This window comes from Empidonax traillii, unplaced genomic scaffold, assembly GCF_003031625.1.
Source record: "Empidonax traillii isolate 1590-97213 ecotype Southwest subspecies unplaced genomic scaffold, ASM303162v1 scaffold503:size689781, whole genome shotgun sequence".
Classification (NCBI taxonomy): domain Eukaryota; kingdom Metazoa; phylum Chordata; class Aves; order Passeriformes; family Tyrannidae; genus Empidonax; species Empidonax traillii.
This window is the reverse complement of record NW_020955696.1, coordinates 37,411-64,187: the sequence shown is the minus strand read 5'-3', so window position 1 is coordinate 64,187 and position 26,777 is coordinate 37,411. Positions and strand designations below refer to the sequence as shown.

At 37.9% G+C, this 26,777-nt stretch overlaps 1 protein-coding gene across 1 annotated transcript in view; it reads left to right on the top strand.

Annotated features, from left to right (window-relative positions):
* Positions 1-26,777, top strand: part of MGAT4A (alpha-1,3-mannosyl-glycoprotein 4-beta-N-acetylglucosaminyltransferase A) — a 78,602-nt gene that overhangs the window by 36,853 nt on the left and 14,972 nt on the right. The window contains exons 6-12 of the mRNA XM_027896608.1: positions 8,680-8,726; positions 9,193-9,306; positions 9,921-9,996; positions 11,363-11,477; positions 19,987-20,117; positions 20,696-20,803; positions 21,205-21,398. Coding sequence (XP_027752409.1) covers positions 8,680-8,726; positions 9,193-9,306; positions 9,921-9,996; positions 11,363-11,477; positions 19,987-20,117; positions 20,696-20,803; positions 21,205-21,398 — 785 coding nt within the window. The remainder of the gene's footprint in view (positions 1-8,679; positions 8,727-9,192; positions 9,307-9,920; positions 9,997-11,362; positions 11,478-19,986; positions 20,118-20,695; positions 20,804-21,204; positions 21,399-26,777) is intronic.

Here is a 26,777-nt window from a genome sequence, read left to right as displayed (position 1 = left end):
CCTCTGCTCAAACATATGTGCAGTTAAACTACAGCAAGAAATGGTCATAGTGTTAGGTTATGTAATTTTGCTAATAAGCTTAAAATTACTGTGTCTTGTCTATAGCTTGTACCAACAATAAAAAAAGCACAAGACTTTAAACCAAATGTTTTTATGGGAAAATTATATGAAAATAGTATTTTAAAGGGATTTTAGTATTTTTCTTGCTATCTTTATTTGAGAAATCAGATTAACAGTGTTTAAAAAGCATTGCTGGAAGCCATAGTCATGGACTGTAATTTTCTGTGCCAAGCACCCTAAATTACTCTTCTAATACTGCTAATTCTTTAGTAGTTCAATCTCACTAATTTCTTGTAATTTCATTTTTTACTAGAAAACAGATTAGAAGGCTAATGGCCTGCTGCAAACAGCATCAACAGTGTAAACAGATGAGCTAGTAAATATAGATGCATTATGGTTGCTAAATAAATTTACTGTATGGATATTTCTCAGTAATATAATTACACACAGTAAATTTCCATACTGGAAGTTCAAGGAATTCTAAAATGTCTCAGCTGATGTGATATCTATTCACCAATTTAAATAATTAGTAGAATTGCTTGACAGTAAACTGTACAATTGTCCTTGTAACTGACATATGTCTGTGTTCTCCAATTTGTTAAAATAACTTTATTGCAGAATAATTTGCAGATATTCATTAGGATGACTAATAAATAGGCGTGATTCATTATACCCCTATACCTCAAAATCTTTTTTATTCCCCCTCACTATGTAACTAGTTCATCAGATGACTTGAAAACAAACGATTCACATTTCATAAACCTGCTCTGTATGAGAATTTGCTTTCAGACTGTAGGTTTAAGAAACTATGAACTTGATGAACTATGAACTAGATGAGAATTGTTGTCTGGTGTTTTTATTTAATACGGTTTGTAAGGAACACGGGAACCATGGTTTTGAAATACTTAACATGATCATAACAGAACAACAGACGTGTATATACAGGCACTACTGAATATGAGAGAAATTAAAATACTTTTCTGGTATCTAAATAGTTTGTTTTTTTTTTTCCTGTGGAGACATTTTCAATGAAGAAAATGCATCTTAGACTTGTTCTAAATATATCACATATTATTGTCAGTCCACTTCATTAATCAGAGATTGCACTTAGCACAGTCCTTTGTACAAACAGTAATCAGTGTGTATTGGAAAGACTATAAACCCTTGATTTGACCAAAAACGTCAGAAGCACAAATAATTTCAGGAAGAATTGGATGACGCTACAGGTATGCAAAAGCATTTTGCTATTTCTGTACAGTGCTGATTACATCTGACTAGGTAATGATTACCCAGCCATTTGTTCTTGGAGCACTAGGCCACATACTACACTTTCTTGAATATTGCCTATTTAAATCTTACTCTGTTGTGTCAGGTATATACAGTTCACTTAAGCTCAAAAACTTGTATATCTTGATTATCTTTTGTTGTCACCGTGTCATCTCTCTGTGTAAACAGTGTCTGCTAAATTATGTTGATCTTCAGTAGTGTTTTCTCTGTGCTTCTTTTGTGGAGAATCTTTATTATTTCTTTGGAAAAGTTTCTGTGCTGGTTGGGTCAGTGTGACACAAACACCCAGCAAGGTACCATCCTGCGTGCTGTGTGAACAAAGCCTTGGCAAATTAAACACTGGGTGTACTTACTGGGTCAAACCTTGCTGGACCTGTTTTGTAGGAATTAACACTGCAGTGCAATATGTAAAACCTCTCCACAAAATAAACAAGCCTGTATTTTCACCTCTTCTTGCTCTGGGCTTGAATTACAGTTCTCTTTGATAAGCAGCTCTCTTGATAGGAAACAAAAGAGCATTTTTTTCTGTCCTGCTTGCAACCCAGATGTATTAGCATCAGCCCAGCTATACAGATGTTTCATGCTTTCTGCCAGTTGTTGAAAACTTGTGAGCTGCCCCTTCCTGGAGCTGCCCTGGAGAGTGTGTTCCTACTCCTCAAAAGATCTGACTGTGCCTCTTGAGTTGGAGAAAGACCGGTAGATCTTGCCATATGTATGTATGTAATATATATATTTAAAAAAATAAAAGCTAGGCAAAGCTGTTGTGCTAAAAGACACATTATCTTCACCAAATTATAAAGGCCTCCACGGATGGTAGCCTTTTTTTTTTTTATCAGACATCTCACTCAAGACTGACCAGGGTGAACACACTTTCTAGATATACTGCCAACTCTTGTATCTGAAAGGGTAGTTTGACCTGTCAGTGGGAATTTGAGATATTTAGGCTGTTATTGCAATACCTGCTTCTCTGACATCTTATCTTTGGTACCCAGAGAGTATGGACTGCTGATACTGGGCACCAACATCGGATTTTATGCTCCTCTTTCTATGTCAGTGACTATCAAAGTTTCTATAAGGAATTAAACCAGTGATAAAAAAATCTTTCTTCGATCTAAGAAAAGATCCTTGATGTGATTTGAAAGTTTCAGTGTACCCGAGACAAATTTAATATCTCAGCACACAGATAAAATTCAGGATTGTGCTCTTTTCTCAAGCCCCAGACTTGAATGACTGAAATGCTTATCTAAGATACTTTCTGAGATGCACCTGGGCCACATAACGACTTGATGCTTCTGGTAAGGGAATTATTAGTAGCTAGAGTTGTATCTGATCTCTGTGGGGACATCTAGGGAATTTGTGAGATGGATAGTATCAGTAATATTGCAGCAGGTGACTTCATATCTGTATCAATGACTGAATTGACACCTTTGAGTTTTGGACAACACTGTCATATTTTTCTACGTTGGTCTGCCTTGACCTAAAAATAATAAGGATAAATTCTTTCTGTCTTCCAAATAAACAACATATATCGTTAAAGGGTACTTTTGACTGTCTTCTGGAAAACAAACCTTTGCAAGGATTTACAGGCTCCCTCAAGGGCAAGGAAAAGTTTTCCATGTTGCAAGGCCGCATATGCTGCTTTCTTTCAGACTCCACAAACCAGGCTTCATCTGCAATGTGCACAGAACGAGTAGGAGGCTATATGGCACAATCGTAACTTGCATCTGAATGTCCTGTTTTGAATTGTCCTTTGATGTTTTTTACTCTTCTAGCCTTCTTAAGAGCTAACCTTGTTCTCTGCTGCAGTGTTGTGTTTCACAGCACAACCCACGTGGCTTGTGCCGTCACGATTGAGGAGCTGGCATGCAGGGCACAAGGGCAGGGAGAAACCAGAGGAGTATTTTTGTATTTCTGCTATTGTTGCCAAAGGCTTTTGCACTGTGAAACCCTGTCCTGGACTGAATTGGGTTAATCAGAGAAATTACTAGAAAGATATTTCTTGCCTGTGTGGTAGAGTGGGGGCTTTCAGTAAGGGAGGGATGAAGTCATTAGCTCATGTAGGACACGGGCTACATTTTGCTTATGTAATATTAGATGGCTGTGTTATGACAGTATTCCCATTCCTGTTTTTTTGCTTTGCATCTTGTTCTCATGTTCCCTGTATTTAACTTGAACTCACTGCTTCAGATTTGAAAGCAGATGCTATTCCTGAAAATAATTTTTTTTCAGCTGCATTTGTTGAACTCTAAAAGATATTATTACCTTTTTTTTCCCAGGCTTTATTTATATCCCTATGCCACTGCAACCACTGGAAGCCACTGTTGTACTTCTATGCCTCAGGGCTTCTTTTTTCACTGAATAAATATCCCAAAATAGGTCGAAATGCCACTTTAGTGGATGTTTTTTCCTATGTAAGTTTTAGTGCCTTGTATATAGGTGATTATATTCATATATACTTTCACTATTTCAAGGCAGTATGTTTTCTTTGCCTTTTCTGAAGGCTGTAATTTTGCATTGTTTGTTATTATTTGAAATGCATGGTAAAATTACCCCACCCCTATTCTGCAGGGATGATGAAAGATCAAATAAAATTGTAGTAATTAGTAAGCAGTGAAATGACCACACTATGGTTGTTTCCCAGAGATTTTTTTTTCCTTTTTTTTGAAAGGTGGTCTTGAATTAGTAAAGAATTACTTCTAGTAGATTTCATTTAAGAATTAAGATCTGGATAATCTAACAGCCTAGATAAACTACCAAGACGATGAAAGGCCTCAGGGGCAAGACTTAGGCAGAGCAGCTGAGGTCACTTGGTTTGTTAAACTTAGAAGAGAAGACTGAGGGGTGACATCACAGTCTGCAACTTCCTTGAGAGGGCAGCGGAGGGGAAGGTGCTGATCTCCTCTCTCTGGTGACCAGTGACAGGACACAGGGAAATGGTATAAAGCTGCATCAGGGGAAGTGCAGAACAGACATTAAGAAAATTTTCTCCACTGAGAGAGTGGTCAGTCATGGGAACAGGCTCCCCACGGAAGCGGTCATGGCACCAAGCCAGGCAGAGTTGAAGAGGTGTCTGGACTATGCCCTAATCATATTGCTTAGTTTTAGGTAGTCCTGTGAGTGGCATTGGTCTTGACAATCCTTGTGGGTCCTTTCTAACTTAAAATATTCCGTGATTGATTGCACTTTTTTTCTTTTTCTATGCATCTGCCACTTAGGACAGTAAATAAACCTTTGGTCTTAAATGCCACGGGTTTCCCTACGTTTCAAGAAACAATCCACCTTCTATCATTCTTCATGGTATGAAGTAAGGATTTAACAGTATGAAAAGGTTGATTCTTAAAACTAGAAATCTTGGGTTTGTGTGACAGTTGGCTGTCTGTTAATCAGAACTTTCTAACCTCTTGTTTTGTCTGCTAGCTAATATATTCTGCTGCTTTGCTGTGCACACACTTATAAAAATCAATAAAAAAGGTTGGAAAGTTCATTGCTGCTCTGTTCTTTCTGTGTTTGTTTTGAATAACAGTGTTTGTTCAGATGAACCCTAAAATAATTGCAAACTTGAAGCGCAACCTCACTTGCCCTACAGGAAAGTACTTTAGAGAGTTCTAGTACGGTATTTTACAAAAGCTGATGAAATTTTAAATCTTATTTCACTGACAGTCTGAAACTTTAGTGTGTTCCACAACAGACTCTGAGGCTTTTTTTTTTTTTGAGAGTTTCATCAAAGCATCAAAATATGCGTTTCTTATCAAAATTGCTGATATGATAAACCTTAGCTATAGCCATGTTCATAAGCTTATGAAACTCCACAGATCTCTTAAGATAAAATCTTCTTTTCTTGCTGAAAATTTAGATGGGCTCAAGGGGATGCTAATGAGGTATCTTGAAGATGAGTCTACTGAGGAATATTAAATACATAAAATCATCTCTGTCTCAGGAAGTAACCTGAAGGTAGTTGCAGTGTGGGTGATTGCAGAAGCAGGTGTTGTGCATGCTTGTCCTGTTCTTACACTTTGCTGTGTGTCTGTTCATGGCTGCCTCTGCTGGAAGCAAGATGCTGATGTGGATCAATCTTTGTTCTTTAGGAACAGTTAAAGGAAGGTGTCTCACTCCCAGTGTTATTGCATTCTCTTGGAGATCAGTAATTTCATATGCCTAGGAAGAAAGAACAGGCCAAAAGATTTGAACTGCTGATACTGAATAATACATGATACTGAAAAATACACCCTTGCTTATTTAGTTGTGAAGTTCCCAGAGATCCACTCACCAGGACAAACTTGTTTGTAATGCTTCATGTGATTCATAGATTCTTTGTGGCTGGCAGTGTTAACTCTTTGGTTGGAAGCTAATACAATTGTGCATTTAATTCCTTTAAAGGAATTTGTTCTTAAAATGTTCATTTATGCTTCTTTTTCATGGGTCTGAAACTCCTGGAGATTATTTAATCTTCAACTTTAAGAGTTTTACTAAGAAGAACTACAACTTTGATAGTGCCTTCAGATTTGGTAGATAAAAACATTCATAACTGTAGTTTTAGACGTTGTGCTGCCATGGATGGGATCACCAGTGACATTTCCTTTTAATAGTTAAAAGCAACACTGATACCATGAAACAGATTTTAAGTTCATCATATCTGTTATAAAGTTGACCTAGTATCTACCAGATGATATTCACTGGAAGCCTAAAGAACAGTTACATGTTGTCTTTCAAAGGCAACTTCTTTTTATTAATCTGGATTTGTCTTGTCCTGTTCTTAAAGACAAGCAGTCTTGAGTCCTGCAGGTTGATAAAGAGGACCTTATGTCTTGTTTTGTCAAGGCAGTAAACATTTTTATCCTCGAAAAGGGGGAATGGTTTTTGGTCAATAATAATTTTTTTTTGTTGCTTTTAAGTTGTTAACTGAATTTATTGATAATGCTTGAAAGGTCCTTAGATTTAATCTAGCTATCCCAGATTTCCTTCCATTGCTATCTTGCAAAGTCTTCTATCTACCTAACTCTTGCCTTGGGTCTAGTCACAGCTTGATCCAATTTATTGCCTATTTTCATACTTATTTCATGATGTTATGTGAATTAATTTTGAAGTGTCACTTTCCTGGGACATGTCTACAGCAAAAGGGTGTTGGCAAATACTCTATTTAGTGTTAGACTGGACAAAGTTCTGATGTGGAAAGAGGACAGTCAACCTGCTATCCTGAAGGGAAGAGTTTTGTGCTGAAATCCTGGTTCTGAATCTCAGATGCTACTGGTATATATGAATACAACTGCTTATTTAGAAATGATGGCAGAATACTAAGTTTTTAATGCATTTGATCATATGAAAAATAGCATCAACTCTTCTCCATGTTCTTGTTCATTCTAAAAGTGGCATCGCCTTTTGCACTACAGTGATGCAGTGACTGTGAAGTGGTGCAGTGAAGGAAACCTACTAAACCAGCAGTTGTATTTGCTGTATCTTGTGTTCAGAGCAGCTGAACAAGACCAGACCTTCTTGACTTTGTGTGACAGCAACCCAGATTACAGTATGAATCATAGAATCAGCTGGGTTGGAAAGGACCTCTGAGATCATCAAGTCCAACCCTTGATCCACTACCACTGCAGTTACTAGACTGTGGCACTGAGTGCCACATCCAGTCTCATCTTAAAAACCTCCAGGGATGGAGAATCCACCACTTACCTGGGCAGCCCATGAGATTGGAAAACGACAAGCTTCATCTTTTTAATGTGATCCTATTGTGATCGCAGCTCTGACTGGGAAACTGCCAACCTTTTGTGTGAAAGACACAAAAAATAGTGGGAATTAGGGAAATTTTTTTGTCCTGACAATGATGCTTTCTATATGTTTGTGTAAGGTTTTTAAAAGCAGCATCAAGGCTTTATGGTAGTCTACAAAATAGGTCAAAGCTGTGTTCACTTTAAGGAGACTTGCACTAAGGCACAGGCTTATGATCAAATACATGATTCCAGTTGGGATGAAGTTTGGAATTCATTTTAATCTTTGGAATACTGTATAGAAACTAGCTGTGTTTCTGCTGAGTGTGTGTATGTAGATATATTTATACAGAAAGCCTGTATTTTTCCATGCAATTCCAGTATGGACTGTTTTACAAATATTGGAGTTATTAGTGCTGGACTGGTGGCATGCCAACTGAAAATGCAAATTTTTGTCTTTTTAATATGATGTCTGAACTGCAGTTTCTGTATTTTTAGTCTTTCAAAGGTTTTGAAAAGAGAAAAAAAGAAATGCTTCAGTTAAAGGTGGATTTACTGAAATTATTTTTAGGTAGTCACTAGGTCACTGATTTGCAAGTGTTGTACAAACAAGAAAAAGTTATGTCTTTAACTCCATTTTATTAATTACATGTGCATGAAAAATTCATATATGTATTTTAAATGCTTATTGACTATCAAGATCCATATGGACCTGTGAGTCTCCTTGTATGGAATTAACTGCAAGATGAGTTTTAAGTTGTGAATACCTTATCTACTGATTAGAACTTCTGTCCAGCACTAGGCATAGCACTTACGAAGAAAATACATATGAAAAAATTATGACAAATGCTTTTTATTCATATGTTCTTGTGGTATTTAGAACCTGCTTTTGGAACAAACCCACTGTTGTTGTTGTCCTTTTTAAAAAGTGTGCGTCATTGGCATTATGTTGGATTTCATAAAACTAATATTTAAAAATAGAAATGGTGATTTTTTTAAGATCAAGGGGTAAGCACCTTTATCAAACAAGATTAGAAATGCTTGAGAGGGATTTATTCTCTGTGTACAATCCTTTAATGATACCCTGCAGCACAAATTCATCAGTAAAAGTATGAACTGTTCTTTGTTTCTAGCATTTCAAAGGCAGCTCTTTCTTCAGAATCCTCGTGAGCCACCGGAATCTGGATTGATTTATAGACTAAATTTTCTTTTCAGAAGCATAAATAGTATGCCAAGTCGTTAATAAGTGTAACGAAGGTCAGGGGTTTGAGTCACATGAGTTACAAACTCTTTTCCTGGAATGCATGTGTACAACCAGGTTGAATATAGAAATAATTCAGTGGTGATTTCATCATAAAGTGCATGAGAGGTAGCAAGAAAATCCAGCAATTGTCTGTTAAGTGCAGATATGAGGTAAATATTATTCCCCTCTATTTACAAAAATAAAAGCTTCTTCTCATGTTAGATATGGCATTTGTGATGTGTTCCTGCATTACTCCGGTAGCTTACACACTGAAGGTGATTTTCAAGGACAGCTACCTGCAGTGTTTATACTTCGCTGTTTTGAAATGTACCTCTGGAATTGTTAATTGTTCTATTAATTTTTTTTTTTTTTTCCCAGACTGATCTTGATTATGTTAACAGTGTTGTTGCAAGCCTGGAAAAAGAGTAAGTTGTAGTTTTAGGGGGGGAGGTCTTATCTTATTGGTGGATTTGCTTTTTTATTTTTCCTTAATCAGGTTGTGATCAGTAATTAAAAAAAACCCACTCTAGAAATAAGAGATTATGCCTTTTTGTTTCTTGGAGCTTTGGACTTTTGAACAAAAAGTAATAGATGACAAATTAAGAGGCAATGATTCAGTCAAATTGTAGAACAATAAGTAGTATTAAATTATTTGGTGCAGCATAAACAGATTTATGTTTATTTTGTTTTAACATGAATGGAAATTATGATAACACTCTGAAGGAGATGCTAAGGAAAACAGTACTTTTTATATACTGCTTCTGTTTTACATGCCTTGTTTGAATAAGTCATTTTTGTAACCAGACACGATAACTGTACCAACAGAAAGCAAGCAGGATGTCTACAGAGCTCAGAATCTCTCATGTGACTTTAGAGTGTTTCTTTTGACAGGTTTTCTACAGAGATCAATTCTGGCTTGGTGGAAGTAATAGCCCCTCCTGCATCTTACTACCCTGACTTGACAAACTTGAAAGAGACATTTGGAGACTCAAAAGAGAGAGTGAGGCAAGTTTATTCCTCCGGATCTTTTCCCATCTCCTCCCACACCCCCACTTTCGTTGTTTATAAAATGGCAAGTGGGATGTGAATTCTTGAAATGTTTTCTTACTGTAATTCTTACAAGTGTGGGGATGCTAAAAGTGCTCTGTGAATCCATCTCATTCCAGCTGATTGTGTTGTTCTGTGCATGATCAGAGCCTATGCTTGGATGAATTAATTTAGTGTTACATTTTGGGAGGAGAACTGAGATTTGATTTATTTTTGTTCCTGTATGAAGACTCTTCTGTTTGCTGTTTTTCTTCCTGAAATACTTCCAGTAAAACCCAGTAGTTCCTGCTAAGTTGCCGAATAAAATGCACATATGTTTTTAGTGAAATGCCAGGTAGCTTTCACAAAATCAGATTCAAATTGAACCAGTTTCATATCCGTATTAAAGCGTAAGCTGAAAGCTTTGTTCCTTTTTGCAGGCAGAGGATTTCCCGAGGGAACAATACCAAAAGCGGCTGTCTTAGCATTTCACTAATATGCCTCATTCTTCATAGTGAGATTTACTTTATATTGCCAGTGTGTATTGAAATAACCTTTTTTTCAGAAACCTTAAGCTTTTGATTTAATTTCAGATGGAGAACAAAACAAAACCTGGATTATTGTTTTCTTATGATGTATGCCCAGAAAAAGGGGGTTTATTACATTCAGGTAAATTTCTTTCCTTTATTTTGAGACAAGTTTTAAAGTGAGTTTCCAGAAATTATCTTATACACATCAGAAAGACTTAAACAGAGCAGAGATAACTTGATCCCATAGTTTAAGGAGGGCATTAAGTATGGTGGTTGTGGTGTATGAGGAAATAATTTGAGAAGAACACTGTTTCACTGTCTCTGAAGGAGAAAGTAATTTGTCCTATGTGACTTAAGATGCTTGGAAAAAAAAGTGAAGGAATCCAAACAGATTAACTACTCTTTTTTCCTTCTCCCTCAAATGAATTATTGTTGAGTTGCCTAGGCAAAAAAATGCCAGCATAGTTTTTAGTGGAAATCAAGCAAAAATCCATTTTTTACTTTCTTTTGAAGGCAAGTGCAGTGTCACTTTAGTATGACCGAGTATAGGCACATTTTCTTTTTTCTTTTTTAAAGAGCTTTCCAAGAACAGAGTTAAGCAGTTCTTCTTTAATGTAGCTCAGAATTGTTCCTATCATGTGTTTCTGCTTTGAAGTAGAAGTCTTACCTACAGGTATTGTGGATTTAGTCACTGCACTAATGATCTTTATTTAGATTTTGTGACTGTGTCCTTGGGGTGTGAAGTCCCACATGTCTCATCTAGTTTTCATAAAGCTCTGCTGACTCCAGTCTTAGAGCTGTTGGAGTCTCAGCTCTCTTGGAAGCTGTGCAGCCAGCAACATGAGACAGTCTTGTCTGATACTGAATATTAATGCCAGCACTTGGGGGAGAGCATGAATGCACTGGGAGAAAGGACAGGAGAATCAGGATCCTTAATGCAGCAATGGCCTGCAGTTATGAATTAAAGGGGTTGTAGCACCCCATGTTGGCAGTTCTGCTGCCTGGACTAGGTGGTTAGTTTAGAATATGCAGCTGTGCTTTTATTGGGCAGTTAAACTCAGGTGAAATGAATCCCAGTTCTGTAGGCAGTGTCTCAGCTTCTTGTTTCAGAGGAGAAACTCTTACAGCGCTGTTAGGTTTGTGAGGAGAGTCATGTTTGTGTACCAGTAATACAGATATTCTGCCTGTTCTCCTGAAGGTGTCACTTAGACTGACATTATTTCATGGATGATTTTTCTCTGAAGAAAGAAGCTGGAAAAGCACTGTTCTCAGCTAAGAAGTTGGATAAGTTTGTGGATTCTTACTGCATGAGGATTCTGTGTTGGTTCTCCACAAAGAGACAGACTGATCCCTACAATAGTTATTCCAGTGCTAGGATTAGAAATATGTGGCTCTGTGTTAACAATATATTCTAAACCAGTATTTCCTGGCTGTACTTTTTCCTATGGCTTTGAGGAGGCTTTTTTTCTTTTATTTATGTTGATATCACTGCTGCCTTCCTCTAGCTTGAAGATGACATCGTTGTCAAGCAGAATTATTTCAGCACAATAAAAAATTTTGCGCTTCAGCTCGCTTCTGAAGATTGGATGATTCTAGAATTTTCTCAGCTGGGTTTCATTGGTAAGAAAATTTTTACTTGTATGTAATTTGAAATAACACATTCATCCTCAGACTGTGAAGGAATAGTGATTTGACTTCAAAGCTATCTTCTTTGTACTGGAAATAGACCAAGAGGTAGAAATTCATTGATTTTTTTAGAAGCTCTGGTTTAACTTATGGTTGTTGTTTTGACCCCTCATTTGTTTCATATACTTTTGTGTGACTTTTATTGCTTTTATAGGCAAATTCAAACCATTGGAAAAGAGGGCATTTTTATAATGAAAAGTTAATTATTTATAAAAATACAGTCAAACTGCAAGGCATGATTTATTTTGATTTACCTACTGTTAAAACAAAAATGTCATTACAATACAACTGACTGAAGTAAAGAAAAAAACATGGAACTAACTCCTCCTAAAATAACTTCGTTGGTGTTAGTGCCAGAATTTCTGAGAATCAGCGGGTGTCCATTGATCTTTGTTGCAAAGCCTGCTCTATCTCCACTCTTTTATTTCATCAGGGAGTAGTTAGGACAGTCTGCTCCTTTCTAGATGTAGCTGGAGCCTATCTGTCATTTGCAATGGGCAACAGGGACAGAAGTTATGCAGGATCTCAGGTTGTTGTGGATTGACTGCCAGGGTGCTGTGGAAATTACATTATGGTTCTTTGCTCTTACACTAACGTGTTTTTCTAGAGAGATAATAGACTTGAAAGCAATGAAAGAGAATTTTGGAAGGGATTTTACAAATAAAAAGGTTATTTCATTACTGCAGTGATGTATCATGTTCTGTTTAAAAGCGGTAAGCTGGAGATACAAGAAATTCTTCTATGTTCTCTTTACACTTTGGATCTACTTTCCGGAGAATAGTTTCATTTTTAGCTCAGAGACCCATAATGGTCATACAGAGAACTGAGAATGCTGGCACTATGTGAATAAATACTGTTCTCTTTCCAGCTCAGCATCAGGTGTGCAATAGTTCCCTGATTTTCAGGGTCTCAGGGGCTCCTAAAGAAGAAAGGAAAACAGTAATTATCTCTTATACACGCTATTTTAGGGTACAAAATGGTACTTTGTACGCTTACCTTCCAGTTGAACCTACAGAAACAACAGAGAGGAGGAGAGGAAATGGGCAGAGTGAAGTCTCCTTATATGCCTGGCCACCACATAACTAATGCTTGGTTGCCTTGGGCTACCGTCAGAGATGCACTGTTGCTGAATAAATTATGGGTCTGTTTTTGTGGCCTGAGAGGTGGGAGAAATAGGAAATGAAACTGCCTAGTATAAAAAATTTAAATAATTTGCTATAGCCTTTGCCCTAAATAGACTTGTCTCTTGGGTTGGGGAGCCCCATGCAACATTTCGCTTGTGTCAGCAAAGACTGGTTGAGTACTGGCATCTGAATAGACTTTGTTTCTACTTATGAACCGTTAAACACTAAACCCACAATTTGAATTTTAGCTCCAGTCTAATTGCACTTTAAAGGAAAATTCTGTTCCTGGGCTGTAGAAGTAATTAATAGTTACACTACATTTGCTTGATTTGGCAGTGGAGCGCTCTCACTTAAAAATCACCACTTTGTAAGACTAACATATCAAAATGTGCATAAAACAAACAGTTTAGGACATGCACTGTCTACCCCATGCAGTTGTATTTCAGATCACTTAACTTGCTTAACATTTGTGTATTTCACACCCCTTTCTGTTCCCAGTGCTGCTCCAGAGGGCACGGTGTCTAAACTAGAAGGAGTAGGTAGATAGTTCTTAATACTGAGAGTTGGCTTAATCAAAACCACAACTGTTTAAAAATGTCTTGTTTTTCTATGGTGTCTATATACTTTTGGGCAGTGTGGGCTCTGAAAATGACTGTAGTTAAATTTAGTTTTTAGCTCCTGCTGCTTGCATCCCTGTTCTTGTTTCCTTGTATTGTATTTGTTTGCCTCTCGTTAATTAGATGATATCAGTAGAATTTCAGATGCACTTAGCTATGGCTACACATCTTAATGTTGCTTTTCTACCTAGAAAATTAAATTAGATTTTTTTCTTCTCCCAGTTTAGCTACTTATCCTGCTTTTGAGAGAAAAATTAGTATTCATGAAAACCACTAAAACTTTTGGCTTCGAGACGCATTGGTGTGCTGTAACCATGTATTGCATGGAAATTTTATGCAAGTAATGTAGATTTGCCTCACCTCTGATTTCCCTTTATGGATCTTGATGCAGATTGGTACTGTGGTTATTTGGTGATGCAAATAGCTATGGGGAAGAGCAAAAGTAGTTTGTAACTGGGGATGAGTTTTATGCATAGATGTCCAAGAGAAATTAGAGCACCGAATTCATATGAGTTGGAAGGGACCTTAAAGATCATCTAGTTCCAACCCATCTGCTGTGGGCAGGGACACCTTCCACTAGACCAGGTTGCTCAGAGCTCCACCCAGCCTGGCTTTGAACACTTGCAGGGATGTAGCATCCCCAACTTCTCTGGGCAGCTGTTGCCTAAATGTGGCTGATTTTGAAATAATCTCTAAAAAAGAGAAGTGTGGCTGATTCACTGTAAGCGATTGGAAACCTTGATCAGCTTGCAAGTTTGCTAGGTAAAACTTTTTTTGTCACAGTGTATTTCTGACCTGAAAATCTAATTTATGCAAGTACTACATGAGAAAGTGGCAAATGTAGCTATTTAGGCTGACAGCAGGATTATAGAATTTTGTCACCTCTGCCACAGAGCAGACGTTGCTTCCTTTGGTTTTTTTTAATACTGAGAGCATAGTCTTAAGTGCTGTCAAGTATCTAATAAATAATGTGTGAGATGTATGATGTTTCCCTAAGAAGCTCTGTGGGAGAATGTGCATCTTTTGCTCCTCTGGATTCTGGTTTGCACTGCGGCCCCCGTGACAGAATGTAGGAAAGTCCTACTAGCTTTTTATGAGAAATATTGGTTTATCTTCCAACTGCTTGTGAGCTGAAGTGTTTTCCAGAGGATCTGCAATACTCTGCACTGTTGCTATGCTGTCAGAAACAGTTAATGGAGTGGTCTGAAATCAGCCTTTACGTTGTCTTATATAGTTCCTCTGAGTTCTTACTGGCCCTGATGTTTTAAGGCCTGTTGTTCTGATTATTTTAAGTTGTTCTGATTACAGTTTTGCTCAAGCTGTGCACATAAGTTGAAGTTTGGGGAAGAGTAGATCAAGTCAAGCATTTGAGCTTTAAATAACTTCAAAGAAGTTCTGGTTTTAATGCCAGTAATTTGCATATCATTAATAGGGAAATCATTGAAAACATCAACTATAGTTAGAAGATGTGCTTGTGGGCATAAATTATTGTTGGTGTAGACTCAGTGTATTTAATTATTCTTATGCAGAAGAATGAAAATGAATGATTTAGATGTTTGAAGTTCAGAGAATTGTAGGAAACAAAGTGCTTTATTTCAAGTATGTCTTGTACTTGCCAAAAAAATACTGAGAGGGACAGAATAGTTCACTAAGGATGGCATTTAAGTGGACTGAAAAAGGGATAGAAGTCTTGGCAGGGCCCAATAAATAGCAGAAAGTAGTCCACAATTATTTTTTTCACTCCAGACTCTCCTTTTTATCAATAAATAATATGGAGAATGTCTACTACATTTTGCATATCTCTAGGGGTTTAGGGAGCAAGATTTTGCCTTTGAGTCTTAATTCTTTTGGATTTTGAAGTTTCTTTTCAATGGTAGGTTGTATGCATCCGGAATCTGACACCGATGAAATTTTATCAGCAGAGTCTCATGGATTTATGTCTGTTCCCATGTACTGTACCAAGTGTGTGAACACACAGCAGGATGAGCTGTTGCTTCAACTCCTTCACATTGTCTTTGCTTTGAGGCAGTGCGTGTTGACTGCAGTTTTTTGCTTAGGTCTCTTTGGCTTGATGATCTTCGCATGTTGGGGATGGCCAGTGAGCAATCTGTAGCCGAGGTTTGGATGGCATCTCAATGGTTCTGTAGCTCACGTGCTGCTGCATAGGAGGCTGCAAGACTGAAGGCCCTTGGCAAACGCTGCTGGTTGTTCTTGGGCTATGGCTACGCCCTGGGGAAGCCAGGCTGCTGCTGCTGCTCTTGCTTAGGAGAGACTAAGCAAGGGCTTGGCTGATCTTCAGAGGGGCTTGGGTGTTGGATCTGTGGAGTAGGAGTTGTACTGGGCTGCTTTCTATCACAACGATTAGCTGTGGACAGTCAGGGTTCCAGAGCTTTGAAGGCTTGTTTTACCGTAGACTTCACTGAAGAGCACTGTTTTTAAGCTGCTGTAGGAAGTGTGTTGTGGAGAAAAAAGGGGGAGGATGGATCTATGGCAGAACTACTGTGCTGTGCTGGTGGTGTCTTGAGACAGAAATGACAGATGAGGGATGCTGTGTTATAGAGAAGGACAAGGGACTGTGGCAAAGCTGTGCCAAGCTGTGTGGAAGGTGGTGACAGCATTTCAGAAAGTAATGTGTGGATGTCTGTCCTTGGTTACTGAAGGGAGACAGTGGTGTGTCTCGGGAGCAGGGCGTTGCCTGTTCGTCTTCGCTCCAGTGATCAGTAGGAATTAATGTGAGGTGGCTTTGCCCCTCCACTGTTGAACACTTCCATGGGGCTGGGCAGTGTAATGCAGAGAGGCCACTAAAGATGCTACTGCAGGCGCAGCCAGCTGATACTTGCTAGTTTATTCTCACTAGTTGCAGTTGGATGTATCCGAGTGGCTTGGGTTTTTTTGTTTGTTTGGATTTTTGTGGGCTTTTTTTGGTTGTGGTTCCCCTCCCCCCCCCCTTCCCCCCCTGTGTCCTGTGATATCACCATGGCAACTAAATTATTCCCAAAGTCCTGGGTGGTTGACTGCGTGGTGGACAGTAGTCTGCTGGCCTAGAGAAATGTGCCTCTGGGCCTAGACTAGTTTGCCCTATGGAAATAAATAATTTTTTGATACCCTGTTTCTATTTTAGATAACATTAGGATAACTTAAATTAGGGGAAAGAGTAAATTTCTACTCTTACCTTCTGTCTTGTTCTCAGCTTATTTAATTGTAGGTAAGGATCCTGTACCTTAACACTCAGTTTTAAGCTACATGGTCTGTGAGTGATGACAACTAAAGACTGTAATCCCTGTGCTCTTCAGAAGGTGAACTAGTCAAGGGAAAAAATATTAGTCTGATTCTTTTGCTCTGTTCTTGGGACAAAGAGAAGGATTCTAGAGCAGCCTGTGTATAGATTCTGGAAGAGGATAAACTGTCTCTTCAGTCGGCTTGCATTGAGATTGGAGCAATACTGTGGGGGTGTTTTTGTCTTCTGAGTTGCAGGGTATTGTGCATCTCTCTAACAACTCATGGGAAGGTCTACTTCCTATGGAAGCAGATGTGACTGACAGACTGCCCCAGCAGGTGTCATCTAGAAATGATGGTTTCAGTCCCATAAACATCACAAAAACATCTGATTAGGCCTGTTTTTCAGCTGGTTTTTGACTAGGGTTTATCATGTTTTTTTCTTCTCCTGCCCTATGCCATTGAAAGCAGTAGGCAGAGATGAATCACCAGGAAAATTGGGAGCCTGTTCAGTTGGACGTGTGACAAGCTGAAAGCTGTTATTCTGCATGAATATTTTGCACAACATTGTACAAATCATATGATTGTTTTCTACCCATTTTAAAATATTTACTTCCACAAATAATGTTTAACAATATGACAATATAATGTGTAAAGAGTAACAATATACTAATAAAAATCATAGCATCTTTCTTAGGTCTTTTAAGAATAAAGCCTTGCAATTGTCCCTAGTTTAGAAGAAGTTGTCCCTTGTGTAGTGGGAGCTTCAAATTTTAGTTAAGAGTATTTTCAAGTGGAGATACCTATTTGAGAACCTCATTGCAACAACCACTTACAGATGATGTCAGTGTTTTGGCTTTATAAACAGCCAAATTAAAGGTTTCTGTAAGCGACAACTTTGATTTAGCAGTGTCAGGTCAGTTATTGTTTTACTACTTTTACTTTTCCACCTCACTGTGTAAATGGTCTACTTTATGAATCATCATTCCAGTGAAATATTTGGCACTTTTGTCAGATGCTTCCTCCGTATTTGTTGCAATGCATCATGTTGTAGTGTCACTCAGACCCCTCCAAACTCATCTCAGAATTCCATAATAAGTATTATTTCATTGGCTATGTTCTTAACCAATTTCACACAAGTCATAAAGAAATGAGATTGCATCAGACTTGTTTTCTGGAAAGAGCAAGGCTCTTTAGGTGGTTTCCTAAGTATCTATTCCCTTTTTGAGAAGATGAAGGATCTTGCAATTAGAGATCCTGGCATTCTCTAAGCAAATCCCTATAAGGATCTGATACAAAATAGGGCTGCTGCAAATTTACTTTCCCTTAAAAATGTCCTTGTTGCTAATACATCTAAGCTAACAAACTGGCATTCTGTATCTACTCTGAGATTTTGTATAATGTGCCAGGGTCAGTCACCTGTTCCAGTAGAGAAATGTTCAATCTCTGTTACAACAGGGATTTGAACTCCCAGCTCCTTGTGCTGCCTTGTGATAGTCTTCTATGAGTTACAGATTTCAGTGAGGCCCAAAAGAAAGAGAAGTAACTGAATGTCTGGCTCTGAATGATAGTCCACATGTACAGTCACAGTGAAAATGTATGTTCCTAGTCACTAAAACCTAGATAATTTTTTAAATTTTGTGTAGTGCTGGTTCAGGGTAATCAGCACTTCAGGTATATCCTCTCTTCTGTTCGTGTTACTGCAAATATCCTCCTTAATGGCTTGGTAAGGTAGACGGCTTGCACCATTTCTTCACTTCCACTCAGCCACCTGCTCAAGTAGAGTGCTACACTGCTGATAGCTCTTAAGCTTCATATAAAATGTTGTTCCCTATTTGCTTGTCATCCAGACTAGCCTATACAGCTCCTTAGTGGCCTTTCCAAGTAAATTTGTCCTCTTGTAGATGGGAACAGAATCCCCTTTTCAGATGAGTGTAGAAAGTGGTTTGGGCACCCGAGAGAGGAAATTGTTCTTAATTTCTACTCCATCTGTTTTTCTAAGAGTAGGAGAAACTTCTAGAACCTCTACCACTTGTGGAACTTGTTATTTAGAAAGCCTATGGAGGCCTCCTCACAAGTGGAAAAAAACCCCAAAACAGTTCTCGTACCTGGGTACTGTTGTACAGGACTCCAAAATGTGGAGAGACAGAAGACGTGCATAGGAGAAGAGCTTCTGTTGGACTCTGATCCATTGATGCCCACATGCCCCAAGAACCAATCCCTGTTTAATCCGGTGCTGCTCACATCTCAGCACCATCTGCAGAGCTGAATCACTTCAGCTGATGTCTTCCTAAGAGATTCATTGATACGTAATATCTTTCTTGCCTTCTCCATTGTAGCCTAGCAAAGTAGAGGCAGACTTCATCTGCAAACCTGGTGATGTTTTCTAAATCTGACTTTAAATTTGGAACTCTTTTGGGGATTTTAGCTGGCACACATTCATAGAATCATTTTGGTTGGAAAAGACCACTGAGATCATCAAGTCCAACCAGCACCACCAAATTCACCAATAAACCATGTCCCAGGAACCACATCTGCACATCTTTTAAATACCTCCAGGGATGGTGACCTAAGCACTGACCTCCTGGCAGTCTTTCTTCCCCTCTGTTTCAGTGCTTGAGTGCAGTCCCTGGTACAAGCACTTTTCAGTCGATTTTGCTCCTGGTTGTCTTCATACCAGGCACCATTTTTTAAGTGCTGCATTCAGTTTAACACAATAGCCCAGTGTATTGGCCACCTTTCTCTTGAGACACCTGTACTGGCAGAGAAATGTATTCCACAGCCACGTAGGTGGTTGTTCATGCTGATAGTAAATAGACTTTTTTCATCAGCAGTGAGTTTCCTTCTTTTGCAGAGGCCTCCTTTAAGCCTCACAGTTTACAGGGTTCCCAAGAATCCTTTAGTGTAGTGCCACCCAGAATGGCACTGTGCTATGACCCTTAAAAACTCTGATTGCTGTGGACTGTCACTCTTTTATTGAATTGTGTTGTCTCTGGATGTGTTCTAGTAGTTTCCTTCTTTCCCTTTGATTTCCTGCGCAGAAGGATTTGAAGTCAGTGGTAGGTGTTCCATCTCTGCCTTTTGTACCTGCAAAAGCTGCGATTGTGTGACTGGACAGATAACACTTGCAACATCTCCTCATCTCAGATGCTTGAAGCTTACACGTGACGTGGGGAATAGTAGATGCCAGTCCATAACTATTCTTTCTCTATTTTTGCAAACTCACAATTTCTATTTTTAAGGAGACTGTGTTGTAGAATACCTTAAATATTTTGATAGCACCAAGATATATTACACGTTCTTATTCTAATAGTTGTTTTATTTAATTGAAAGATATTGAACTTTTAATAACATTGAGATTTCAGGTTGTTCATTGCTAACATTTCTTGTCTTGGCACAAATTTATCATCTGTTGTCTCGCTGATTTCAAAAGACAATGTTATCTCTAATCTAAAGTAACTCTAGTTATTCTTAATGTCACCACAGGTAAAATGTTCCAGTCTCCAGATATCACTCTTATTGTAGAGTTCATATTTATGTTTTATAAGGAGAAACCTATTGATTGGCTCCTGGACCATATCCTCTGGGTGAAAGTGTGTAACCCTGAGAAAGATGCTGTAAGTTTGTTTTTATTTTAAAGCTTTTAAAACGTTTTTGTGATGGTGAATGAGTTGGTTTTTGTGAGCTGGAAGCTAGCATAGTGTGCATTACCGTTACTGCATGTTCGGGAGTCCTTCTTACTGCCAAGATTTTTGTCTCAAAAAGAACAGTTCTCAGAGGCATTGTAACTGTTATTGCTTCAGATTTTGGACATGGCTGCAATAGGATGAAAAGCAAAAGTTTAGTTAGTTTCTGTGTGTAACAGTGCTAAAGTAAACTCATATGTGTAACCGCTGCTGAGGCTCTGCAGAATGTCACTGCTTGGATAGCAGTCTTTGAGAAGGTTCCAAATGGGGAATAAACTTCAGATTTTGGTCCTTCATTTCTCAAGTAGCACCCCTGCTGAAAGACTGAATAAACAAATTCTGTGCAAGAACCTTGAACAGTGTTATATTTGCACATCAGTCTCAGTAGATTTCTGGAATGAAAACAAGAACAACTGGATAAATAGGCCTAGCTTCTTACTTTGTGTTGGTTTTTACTAATGTGATTCTTTTTTTTATCTCACCCTTCCCTTTTCCCCACACTGTTTCAGAAACATTGTGATCGGCAGAAATCTAATCTACGGATACGCTTCAGGCCTTCTCTTTTCCAGCATGTTGGCCTCCACTCTTCTCTAGCAGGGAAGATCCAGAAACTCACAGTTAGTAGCCAATATTTACCCTTCCGTTCCAGAGCAGGCCAATTAAATTAAAAACTTTGTGGTGATTGAGAAAACAGGCATTTTCTTGTTGTCTTGCATTTCCAAGCACAGTGTATATTGCTCCAGTTGGAATTAAATCTGATGTAAACTGGTTACTATTGAGTTATAAGTGCTAGTCTCAGCTAATGTGGATTTTTGTTGGGGATATTTTTTCTCGTTTTTTTTCTACTTTTATGGCATGCTCATCTTACTGATCAGTACAAGATCTGATGCACCCAAAATGAGTAATGCATTCATTTTCCATTTTAGGCAAATGTTTGTTTTAAATGTTACCACTTTGGAAAAAAAAATAATAAACAAGGTTATCTGACCAGAATGATGTTTGTCTGTCTTTCAATTAGGATAAAGACTTCCTGAAACCATTACTGCATAAAATCCACGTGAATCCACCTGCAGAGGTTTCGACATCTTTAAAAGTCTACCAGGGGCATACACTAGAAAAAACCTACGTAGGGGAAGATTTTTTCTGGGCTGTCACACCAGTTGCTGGAGATTATATTCTTTTTAAATTTGACAAGCCAGTCAATGTAGAAAGGTTAGTAATTATTTGCCTTTGGTCTCATATATAAAGTTGCTTGAACAAAGTTGCCAAGAATGCTTGAAGATAGAATTTGGGACTGTCATTATAACCTAAGGTGAAATGACATAGGACATTTGGAGTTCAGCTGAAACTATGATCATTACTGTCTTCCCTCCAAATCTTTTACTACAGCAAATTTTGTCTTGCTTTTTAATTATTTTTTTTTTTTCATTTAATCTGGAGCCTTTTTGATAAATGCAGTGCAAAACCAGTGCTTCTCTGACACTTCGTAAGAGAATTTAAAAGAAGCCAGTTTGGTTCTGTTTGTATTTGGTTGGTCTGCTTCTAATTGCAGTGCAATTGTACAGCATGGTATGTGGTACAGTACGTTGTGCCCTGTGGCTTCAGTCCCTTGGTTGTCCAGATCTGAAATCTGGCTGGAGCATATCACGATGTCCTCAAACCTGAGAGCTGGGAACTCTGCAGGGTTATGTTTTTCAGATGTAGCTTTAGGGCTTGGAAATAAGTCATCATGCTAAGACTCCCAAGTTGACCTATTTAAAAAACATTAAAATTGAACAAAAAAAAAAAAAAGGGGGGGGAGTGTGCCTTCAAAGTGCAAACATCTGTGATTTGTTATAGGTCTAAAGGTGACTTCTTTTTAGCTATTATTTAGATTAATTAGGGATAATAGAGTTTGCACTGTAGAGATTAGTCATCCTTTGGTTTTATTGAGACTGAGTAGCTGCCTTGCTGCTACTGTCTTGCCAACATAGTAGTCCAAGACTTATAAATGGTTTATTTAATGTCTATTAAAGTGTTGCTATGTTAGTGGATTCCTTTTCTCCTTACTTCACATAACTTAATGTGTTCTTTTTAGGCCAGTGCCTATAGCCCTGTAGAACAAAGTTTCTTTGAATGAATTTGACTGGATATTAAGGAGCCCTTTTTGCAGTCCTGAACTGAATAGAGTTAGTCAACTTCTGTACCTTGGTATATAATCAGAGGCTAAGTCTTCACCTTGACTTAGTGCAACAGTGAGGATCAGTGGTTTCCTTGTTACTATGTTGTTCCGAACTAGTCTTACCTGTGAAACTCAAGTTTGTTGTTTGAGATGTCAAATTACTCTTCCAGTTGACTGCTTTGCTTTAAGAGACTTTCCCCATTAGCTTTCCAAGGTGCATGTGTTAAGGAGTATGACTGCCATACCTCCTTGGATTAAAGGCAAAATATTTTTTTTAATTCTTTGCCAATAGTTTAAAAAACGCTTTTTTTTAATTTCTTTTTGATCACGTTTTCCTTTTACAAGTTACGAAGTAAATGTCATCCATTTTGTTATGCTTGTGTGGTGTTTATTTAAAGAAGAATCCATGTTCTGAATAGGGTAAGTGTAAGCAGCAAATGTTGATCTTGAGTGGATTAGAATGAGCCAAATGCTCAATGGCAGTTTTGGAAAGCATTGCTAGCAAATGTCATAGGTCAGCACTGTTATAAAAAGTGACATGCACAGGTCTGAAGGAAAAATTTTTTTATACGTATTGCATTAATGGTGAAGGGAACTGGGGAAATGGGTAAGTGCTAATTATCTGTGCAAAAGGTGGGAAAATAGTGTTCATTGTTGTGCTCTGGAAAATTGTAGGTAGGCCTGAGGTAGTTACATCTACGTGCTGCGTTAAGAACAGTCTTAGCAGTAGAGCATTATACCTTTTTTTTTTTTCAATGCTCTTATTTTGATTTATTGAAGAAATGCATTTTAGAATTAGAAGAAATTGCATTCTGTTGCTTCCTCAAAGCAAATCCATCAATTAGAATCGTGCTACCTGTTCAGGTTTAAGTTTAATAATATTTGAGCTATCACTGTAAGCCATTTCGAAGTTTATTATGAGTTTTAGCTTCTGTTGCCACAGTGTCCTCAAAAATACAGTATTTTGCCTTTCTGAAGTCAGTGACTGATTAGAGCTACAGATGTTTTAATTTCAAGTTGTTGAGGACTTGTTTTTGTTTGTCTACATAACTTGAACAGCAGCAGCAAATGTTTGCAGGTGAAGGTCTAATGGAGCAATGGTATTTCCTGATATTTCAAGGATGCTTGCGGAGGCAGTCAGAAATAAAACTGTGACTTGCAGGTTGAAATACAAGAAAGGGAAAATGGACCAAGCATTAGGAAGATTTACCTGATGGGGAAATACATCTGATGGTAGGAATTAAGAGTGGAAAATACACCTTTTATAGCCATCTTGTGTCTGTGAAAGGACAAACAAGTTGTTTGTGGTTTTTTTTTGTTTCGTTTGGAGTTTTTGTTTGTTTGTTTGTTTGTTTTTAAGTAATAGAAAAGCTCTTTGAATTTAAAGAAAATTTTGTCTGCCAAGTCAGTTAGAGGTATAACTGCTTAGTAACTCTCATAACAAATTCTTGATGAAGAAGTTTTTTAGTGGAAATATTGACTGCAGCTCTGACTGAATGAATGGCAGGTCTGTTACACTGTGACAGAGCAATTATTTGTTCCTGTAGTTTATTTTTCCACACCAAGTGTTTTGCTGAACTGAATTTGAGTTTTCTGAAGTTCAGTAATTAGCTTTCATTAAGTCTTAAAATATTTATGTTTAAAATCTGTGAATATTGTCAGGGATAACACTGGCAAGGATCTCTTAACAGCCTAAAGTGAGAACTGTGCTCTCTTCACTGAGCAGAAAGCAACATGTGTGGCTATTTTATGCAAGACCTGGTTGGCAGATCCCTGCTGAATATTGAACAGTCAAATAGTTGGGCCTTGTTCTAAACCACACCTGGAGAATGTGTAAATGGAAATCTTCTAACAGTTATTTTAGTAACAGCTCTTGCACTGAACCTTTTTAGGATTTTTCCAAGCAAAAGATCTCCTGCCACAATACCAATGTCCCTTAATAGTATGTTAGGGTCTCACTCTTGTTTTTGCAGTAAGAAAATACATACAGTATTTTCAGTGCTTTCAGTAGCATATCCTAGAGAATGAAAGTAGACTGAAGGATTTTCTTCTTAAAAGCAAATTACACAGCAATGTTGAAATATGGTTTGTTTTTGGTTTGTTGTTTTGAGGTCTTTTTTAAATAAATTGATAAATGCTCAAAATAGCCTACATTGCAAAGATAAGAAATACTGAATTTCTGTCCCCCAGGTTGTTATATAATTATTGAAATCCACTTTGCTGTTTCGGTATGTACATTGCTGTTCCAAACACAGATTTAATTATTAAAACTGACAGTTATATTTAAGAGTTTCTTTATGAACCAGCCAAAACACGTCTGAGAAAGATGTTCCATTGCAGCACCTAAGTGATACTGGTGTCCATCATCATCACAACTTTTTTAAGTGCCTAAATTTCAGAGTCCTCCTTATGGATGTGATTGACACAAATCAGATACGGTTTTCAAAGAACATGTGCACTAATTACTTGGAGGAACCCTTGGAAGTGCATAACCTATGACTGTTATAATTAGATTATGTTTACACTTGTCAGCTATTCTGCAATAGGAATTTAGAATGAATATTTTTAGAAAGAGCTTCAGGTTTGCTTCAGTATAAATGGATTTTAAATGCTGATCTTTATTTTAAGAAATAAGCTGCAGGAAAGGACAAGTATGTATTTTATACTGTGGAAAGAAAAAAAACAGCAAAAAGCAAAACTCACCCCCACCCCCACCTCACTAGTATATATATCTAAGTTTGCTTTATATTTTAAAGTATGAGGCTCATCATTTCTTGTATGTAACTGCTTCACAGAATCACAAAATCAAGGTTGGAAGAGGCTTTCAAGATCATCTTATTCAACCCTCAACCCAGCAGCACCATAATCACCCCTAAACCATATCCCCAAGTGCCACATACAGACAGCTCTCAAACACTTCCAGAGATGGTGACCCCTTCACCTCCCTGGGCAACTTATTCCAATGCCTAACCACTCTTTCGGTGAAAAATTTTTTCTGATACCTAATCTGAATCTCCCCTGTCTCAGGTCAAGGCCATTTCCTCTGATCCTCTCACTGCAGGCACAGTAGAAGGGCTGGTCAGCTCCCACCTGGCTTACAACCTCCTTTCAGGTAGTTGTACAGAGCAAGGAGGTCCCCCCTGAGCCTCCTCTTCTCCAGACTAAACAACCCCAGCTCCCTCAGCTGCTCCTCAAGACACTTATGCTCTAGACTTTTCTGCAACACTTCTTGGTAGTGTTACTTGGAATATTTTCAGAAGGATTATCAGTTTGCTTTTTTGAGGGGAGGGGAAATTTGTTTTTTGTTTGTGGTTTTGTGGGTTTTTTCCTTCCCCCCAGCGCCCCAGCACTGCTTTTAACTCTATAGTTGCCCCATAGTTGTCCTGTTCTTTTAGCAACTTACTGGGTAGTCATCCTAATGTGACATTGATTATTAATAAATAAGTAAAACTTGCTGACTGGAGTTCAGTTTTAAAGTGAAATGTTAATACTTTGACAAACCAGTTTGTAGATTACATTTACTACCCTGTGTTTGATATTGGCATAGATACTGGATATGCAGTATTTGAGACTAATAATCTAATTTTCTATATTGTTGATCCTAGAATCCCAGGGAACACATGATATTAACCTCACATGCATTTCCTGTGGTATCTTCTCACAACATAGAATTATCAGTCATGCAAGAAATATATATTTGACTAAGCTAGAAAATTTATGTGAATAGGATTTTGTTGGGCTTCTGGTAACTAAACATATACATTGCTTTGTCTGCTTTGAAATTATTGTGACACTGCTGAAAAATATCTGCATAAAAAGTAACAGATGCTTGCCTGGTATTTTGTGAAGGAAAATAAATGCAGCTTTTAAAACAGGTTCTCTAGCAGTGAAAAATAAAAGGAGCTTTTTTATTTAAGTACAGCAAAGTTATAAAAGAAGTATAATAGCAGTCAGTCATGCGTGCATCTAAAATATAATTACCTGTCCTATGGGATGCACGTCCTGTGGGTAGAGAGATACAAGAACAAATGCATTACAAAGGAAAGAAGACTTTCTAACAGCTCTCCAAAACTGTAAGTGGAACTTTCTCATCATTTGCTTTTTCAGGAACAACCACTCAAGGCCTAGGGAACTGCAAAAGTGTTTTGGTTTTAGATTAGTACGGCAGTGACTTGACTGATGTTCTTTGTTCATAATCACTGTTCAGTGTAGAAGCTCCCCTTTGGTGTCGAGTATTAAACCTTTCATGGGCAGTTCTAGCTCAAGAACCAGCTATAGGTACACACACACAGAGTGTATGATTTAGAAAAAATATTTGTTCTGATTCTAAAGATATATGTTATTAAAATTTAACACCATCTTCCTTTTATTAAGCTTTTAATGGTGGTATCAGTTGATAGGCAGTATTTCAAAATCTCTATTTTTTCAGA